At 40.6% G+C, this 7,317-nt stretch overlaps 1 protein-coding gene across 4 annotated transcripts in view; it reads left to right on the top strand.

Moving 5' to 3' along the window:
* Positions 1–7,317, top strand: part of LIN28B (lin-28 homolog B) — a 95,631-nt gene that overhangs the window by 6,793 nt on the left and 81,521 nt on the right. For 2 of the 4 annotated variants that reach the window (XM_010707560.3, XM_010707562.3), the window contains exon 2: positions 280–464. In XM_010707560.3, coding sequence (XP_010705862.1) covers positions 280–464 — 185 coding nt within the window. Of the gene's footprint in view, positions 1–276; positions 465–7,317 lie in introns of all 4 variants that reach the window. The other 2 variants (XM_010707559.3, XM_010707561.3) reach the window with 1 other exon arrangement.

The raw sequence follows: 7,317 nt of genomic DNA, 5'->3' as shown, positions 1-7,317 counted from the left end.
ATGGGGCCGCGGGTGGAGCGGTGGTGGCGAGAGGGATCGGGCCGAGCCGAGGCCTCCGATGGACGCGTTTCGGGAGCTCGCTGCTTGCTTCCTTACTCAGCAGCAAACAGGCTCCTGCCGCAGTTTGCTCTCGCTGCGTTTCGTTTGCCTTTATTTCTTTTTCTTCTTTCTTTCTTCCTTAGTAACTAATTTACGCGGTGGCCAAAGGATGTTCCCAGAATTTAACTCCTCTTTGCATCTTTCTCCTTCTCTCCTCCCCTGCCCCCTCTCCCTCAGCAGGGGCGAGTAAAGGCGGCGAGGAGCCCGTGCGGCTGCCGGAGCACGAGGAGGAGGAGGAATCCCCGCTTTGGCACGGAGCCGGCCACTGCAAATGGTTCAATGTGAGGATGGGATTCGGGTTCATCTCCATGAGCAGCCGAGAGGGAAGCCCCTTGGAGTCCCCGGTTGATGTCTTTGTGCACCAAGTAAGACCCTTTTCTGTCTTTCCTCCTCTTTGGTTGGCTGCAGCAGGGCTGTGGGCTCATGTAGGCAAGTAACGTGGCTCCTTTGGTATTTGGAAGCATCTGTAATTACAAAGTTGCCTTGGGTCAGTTCAATGGACAGCGTGCTGCTGGAGTAAATGGTTTGTTGGCTTGTGCTCTGCAGCTGGAGATGCTTTTCCTTGGAAGTGCTTAAAAGCAAACTCCAGAAAGAAGAAATAAATACACTTTTCGTTTAGGTAACATTTGAATGCGTTGATTGTAAACCTCAAATTGCTTTTTAAAAGCACATTTGAGATCAGTCAGTGAAATTAAGACATCGTTATAGTGTTGTTTTGCAGTAATTCAGGCCTGAGAGTGTCCCAGTGGTGCTACACTGGAACTTGGGGTTGCTTTGGCTGAGTTTTAAATACTCCCTCCCAGGAGAAAAAACAAAAAACAAAAACAAAAAACAAAAAAAACAACACTGCAGTGATGACGAAGTGAGCCAAAAGCTCTCTCTAAGGCTGTGGGGAAGAGGCCTGTGGCTACTGGTTTGTTTCTAAGCACATCAGTGTGAGTGTGGGCACTTATGGCAGGGTGCCTTCAGATGGAGGCGGTCCACAAAGCCGTGACCCCAAGGGAGCTTTTCCCATGTTCAGTGGTTTGTGGAAAAGGTGCATGCAGATCTTCTGGGCCTTGTATGCTCAGGGCCCACATGTGACAGGAACCGTTCGAGGTTAGCCAGGGCTTTGCCAGGGAGGCGGAAAGGCCCCTTAACTTTCGGCATGGTTGTCCATTTTCTGTGATGTTTGTATTGAAGGAGGGAGGGTTGGTTCATGAGGGCACAGCGATTCCATTTCTCTATTTTGTTTGGTGGCTGTTTGTGCTGTCTTTCACCAGGCTTTCTCAAGGAATACGTTTAAGGGTGACTCAAATTTGCAAACAGTGCTGCTGTGGTATATTGTGTTCTTTGTGACCTCACAGTGTTACGCATACTCTGTACTTAAGCTCTTGGCAATCAGTATCAGCTGTTTGCACTTGGAATTATGGGCCAAGCATGGAATTAAATAGTGAATTTATTACATCATTGCACTTCTGACTTCGTACTGGAATATAAATGCCCTCTCACTTAGCTACTGCTATTTTGCTTTTTGTTGTTGTTGTTTAAACAGAATTAAAAATATACTTAAATAAGAGCATTCCTCCTGCTTCCCCCCACCATCTTCCCTTCTTCCTACATTTTTAAGTGACAGCATTGGTCTTTGCAATTCCATAAATTTACTTCATAGATAAATGAAGGTGGTTTTTTTGTTTTTAATTTTGTTTTATTGCATTATTGAACAGCAGGAATATTAATAAAAAGATACATTTAGAAACAGTGATATTCTTAGAGCTGTGAAAATGCAGGAGAGTTGAACTGGATGATAACATGATGCATTTGAGTAATGCTAGGCATGGTGTGCTGTCTTATAATGTACAGTAGCTGTAGAAAATAATAAAAAATTAAAAAAAAAAAACAAAACAGCATGGTAAATGTGGAGTTCTCTGTTCTGTTGTTTCCTCTCCCTGAAAGAATGCAGTTTTCTAGAGGCAGGATATATTAAAACTATTTGTTGACACTTCAGTAACTTAGAGTCTATCAATATTCTCAGGTTGTAGTGCTAAATGCAATGAAAAGTGGCTTCTTTCACTGTGCATAGGCTGTGTGCCTCAGTCCTTTTGAATGTTCCTTAGAGATATGCCTCAGGGAATTTATTAATGTTCTGCAAGGGATTGCTCTCTGAACAAAGATACGTTCCTCACTTTTTTCTTTCTGTCAAAACCTGCAGTGTGCATGAACTTCACGTTTACATTATCTTCCTTCCATCAGTTAGAAGTAGATTATTTTTTTTTCTAGTTAAAGAGATGCAGAGAAGCAGCATCTACTTTGGTTCAGAATACCTTTTAGATAATTTGTATTGGTGTACAGATTGCTGTGTGTTAAGCTGCTGCCTGACCGATGGTGCCAGTAGCAGCCAGAGCATAAAAATGTCTCTGAAAAATCAGTGAAGTTATTTTACAGTGCGGCTTTTACAACAGAGTGGGTTCCTTGATAGGACCCTATTCTTATTAGCTTCATTCATTTGAAAAATTTGTTCATGTGCACTGTTCCTTTCAAGGCAAAGATGTGAGTTTATTAATCTGTGGAAACAAAATACTGCTGTTACAAACTGCTTTGAAAACAGTTCATCATTTAAGCATGCATGCTGTTCTGTGTGCGTTCACCCCTTCTGCAGTGTTTCTAGCTACTAAAATAATTTTACAGAATCAGTCTAGGTAGAGGAAAGAAGCCTCTACCTTGCTACAAGTCAGATTAAAGCTAGCTTGAAACCTGCAGCAATGTTTTTATTGCTGCATCTTTACCTTTTCTTGGTAAGGTTATGTTCAGTTTATGAGATCTTGCTGTGAGCAAAAACTACTTGGATGTTGAGTCAAAATTCTTGTAATAGTTTAAGCTCATTATGCCCAGTTTTTTGAGCTTGCAATGAATGATTTTTCTTTCTTTGTGGAGTTAAGCCTTGGTTGTGTGCAGATTGCAGTCGTGTTTTTGTAGCGTCAGTGCTTCACTAATTACACAATTATATTGATAACTATTTTTAGCAGACAAGGCTTGTGTTGAAACCCCCTCTTCTTTTTTGCTCAGTGAAAATTCAGTTCGTAGAACAGCTGCAGTACTGAGTTTTTAACTCTACCTTTTAAGTCTTTCCTACAGCACTAATCATTGTGATTGATTTTCTCCAAACTACCTTTAGGTGGTTGTTACCCTTCTGGTAATGAGGTACCTGGAGTTAGATGCATTATTTCGGGCAGAAACATGTCAGTGATTATATATGGGCGTCTGCGTATTTGTGCAATGTATATAAGGCATGTCTACAAACATTTACTCTCCCGTTCCCCCCTCCTCCCTCTCTTTTTAAAATATCTCTATTCTGATGGTTTATATTTTGTCATGCGTTAAGGTCATTCAGTATGGTATAAAAATTACAAGTACTTAACTTTTGAGACAAGCCAATGGCAATGTGCACCTCACTGAATTTTGTTCAGAGTTGTCATTTTGGACTTTTAATAAGTTAGCATGGAGTGAACAATATAGCTCACTTCTCTTTTATGATGGGATTCTGCACATAGTCATGTGTGAACAGCTCTTGCTAAATTTTAGATGATTTCGTTGTCAAGGGGTGAAACAGACTTGGAGGGGGGAAGTAAGAGCAAACCTTTTGTTATGCACATGCAAAAAGTCTTCACTGCTGAGAACTAAGAAGAGTTGGAGCTTTGATAGAAGAAAAATGTTTAATTGCATGTTCAAAATCGTACAAGCAACTTCAGTAAGTATAACTTGCTCAAATTCTGGCAGCACAGTGTAAATGCTGTGGATGTTTTTTATGCATGTTTTGTAAAGATTATGTTAGAAAAATATATTTTTCTGCAAGCATGAAGCATGTATGTTAAAGATGATACTGAAGAGTAGGGTGCTGAATGTAAATAGATGGAATTAAATGTTTGTGAATTTCAAGGGTTGTAACTTCATGTTCTGAGAAATGTGTTTTCTCAAGATGGAGTGGGTTGATGAGTTTAGAACATGTTTTCTTGGACCTGACTATAGTCCAAATTCTTTCCACGTTGAGAGTTTGATCTAGGATTTCTCAACTGGGACCTTAAACGTGATCCTTCTTTGGGATCCTCTTTTATGAGATGGGGAGAGGAAGGAAGGGAGGAGCAGCATGCGGGAGTCGGTGTATTTTTTTTTTTCTCATTAAAAGAAACATGGCTGGTTTGAAATTTCTCACTTTCATCTGAACTTTCTTATGGTTGCTGCAAGTTACTGTTATTGCAAGATCTGATAACAATAGGAGACAACCTTTTTTTTTTTCCTTGCAGTGAGCCTTTCTTACAGTGTTCTGAACTGCACTGTAGTTTGTAGGTCGTAAGTTTTGTTCTTCTATGTTACTGTTGCGAGTACCTGTAACAAAAGAAAGAGGGAAAATTACTGAGCCTCTTCAACTAAGACATGCATAAGCAGCACCTAAAAATTCTCCCTTTAATTTGGCCAAACATTCTTTCTGATGGTGAATCAGATGCCTCATCTTTAAAGTCCCCATGTTTTTTTAGCCACAGTTTAACTGCTTCTTCTAAGATAAGGTTGAACGTGGCATAATGCATTTAGCACTGACTTTTTCAATTTCTATGACACGTGATTCTGTGCTTTCACAAGAATGATTTCATTTATCCAGCATATATTTTCCATTACTGCATCATCGTGGTAGGAGCCTGCAAAAGCTACTTACTTGTTCAGAGTAACTGGAAGTTCTGGGCGAGCAAGAGGGATCAATATTACCTCGCTGCTTGTTGTTAAATGTGACATAGCAGTGCCCCCTTTGAAGAGGTCTCCATGCAGAGTCTTTTGTTCCAAACTTGACTTCTACTAGGGTCCAGGCAAGCCCAGTTCTAATCAAAACAAAAGTGACTAGCAGGATTTAGAGAGGGAAGCTGAGGAAGGAAGTGAATACGGAGTAAACGTGTGTGCAGTGAGCACATGTATCAGAGATCTGGCAGAGATGAGACCTACTCTGAAGGTGTGTGTGTTCAGCAGACCCACTGCACGTAGAAGCTATGATAGGAGCTGGAGCTTCAGCTTTGGTGCCTCAGCTTTGGTGCCTCAGCTTTGGTGCCTCAGCTTTGGTGCCTCAGCAGGCGAGGCACAACACAGAGGCCTCTGTGTTGAAGCATGCAGAGAAAGTTAAATTACGTGGACTGTGTGTTTGTGGTGCACTGCAGCACAGCATTGTTTGGAATTCATTTATTTATTTTATTCTTTAACTGCTAATTAGTGCAAGTCCTATGTTTTGAGTCCTATCTGTGGATGCATAGACAGATGGCAAAATACTTCACTAAGAGCTTGAAGATTTAAGACAGTTGACTGAGGAAACTTTTGGTATTGAAGTTATGGAATTGCCATCTGTGAAAATACCTTCCAGATTTCATCTATTTACATTTAAAACCAACGTTACAGTGCATTTTTATCTGCAGATATATATAGTACTTAAGTGAAAAGTTCCATTAAATCTAAATGGTTTGGGGCCAGATCAGATTTTGCTGAACAAGTTTAAACATTGTGTTCACAAGGAAAAATTATAAATGCTCTACAGACAGAGGCTTGCAGTGGAACTATTTTATCTTAAGAGAAATTTCCTTCTTTGACGAACAAACACTTCGAGACCATGCTGTCCTTTTCTTCAGGACTGAGGAAACTGTGCACAGGGGTTGGGGTGCTGGGAGGAAGAGGATATTTTGTCTGAGGCACAAACAGAAGATACCAAAGCAGATATAGGAACCGAAGCTAAAAGGAAATGGAATTGACAAATTGGGAAGAATGTTATCCTTACTTGTTCTAGTTTGCAATCAGATTACTGAGGTATTAAATACATTTAGACCCATTCTGATTTTTGTTTTACACAGTTGACAGCTTATACTTCTAAGTGTTGTTTTACTTGTTGTCCTTAGGTAACCCACTCCAGTAAAGGCTGTAATCTTTCCCTGGTTACATCTGTGGAAGCAAAATTAGGTTCATGGAGTTTTCCAGAGGTGTATAAAAGTGAATATAAAGACTTAATTTAAATAAGATGTTAGGAACCTAGGAACTGGAGAATAAAGACCATATATTATGCTTCTCAAAAAAGGGTAGACTGTTTAAGTTTTTCATTCCCTGCATTTAAGGGTGTTTTTACTTCTTTTTAAATCAGCCGAAAGCTATCATGGCTAATATAAAGTTATTATAATCAGCTCTTATTAAGGGACAGTTATTTTCCCTGGACAAGAAGCTTTTACTTGCTGGTTATCATTGGTAAAATAATGAATCCTTAAATAGCTTTGTATCAGTCATCACCTCTCCATGGCAGCCTGGGAGGTGCTTCTGATTGATTGAATATATTTAGTTGGAAAAACTGGTGTCCAGAATTTTTCTGATTATCCTGGATGTTCCTGACTTAAAATGAGGGTTAACTTCCTGGGAGATGGCTAGAGTGAATTCCAGATCCCCACCCCAGAGATGGCTCAGCTGCTTGCATAGCAGCTGTGGAAACTGCTGCAAGTTTTACAGTCTGCAGTATTAAGGGAAACTGGCACTGATTTTGATTTTTTTCTTAACATGCAAAGCTGTAACATGCAGCAGGTCAGCAGCTGCTCTGCAAGCAGCTGAATTGTCTTTGCAGTAGCAGTGTGGTGAACAGGTGGAGGTTGAAACTCCTACAGCCACCCTTCTTGGCGGGGGTCCTACAGCCACGGTTTTACATTTGGCGGCGCTACTGCTTAAATAAGCTTCAGGAGCTTTTATAGCACTCTCCCTGTTGGGCTAGCATAAGTGTTTGTGAAGCTGTATGGTGAACAGACTGGGGAAATGTTTTTCACATCTGATTCTCATCAGTTTTCATACCTGAGAAACCCCTTGATTCCCACAGTTAAGTGTAGGCAGTGCTGGCACTGCGGAAGGGTGGTCAGGATGCAAACAAAAGCAGTTATGAAGTTAAAGTGAAGGTATAGAAGTAAGAGTTTGAAGCTACTGCTGCAGAAAAGTGAATGAAACTGCAGTGTCCTCTGGTGCAAAATAGCAGAACTAGTATTATCTGCAGCAGTGGGTGGAGTGACAATGAAAGTCGTAGTGACTTCTCAAGAAAATGGACACTGTGGGTACTGGAATGAGTACGAGTTTCTGAGTTCCCCTTGGAAATTGAATATTTCAAGGATCTTCCTTGGGTTCCATTTCAGATCAGTTGCATTTTTTTGTGAACTTCTGGTTTGCTTTTGTTTGTTTTTTTTTGTT

This window comes from Meleagris gallopavo, chromosome 2, assembly GCF_000146605.3.
Source record: "Meleagris gallopavo isolate NT-WF06-2002-E0010 breed Aviagen turkey brand Nicholas breeding stock chromosome 2, Turkey_5.1, whole genome shotgun sequence".
In the NCBI taxonomy this organism is placed as follows: domain Eukaryota; kingdom Metazoa; phylum Chordata; class Aves; order Galliformes; family Phasianidae; genus Meleagris; species Meleagris gallopavo.
The sequence above is the reverse complement of the archived record's forward strand: the minus strand, read 5'-3'. Positions and strand labels throughout refer to the sequence as shown.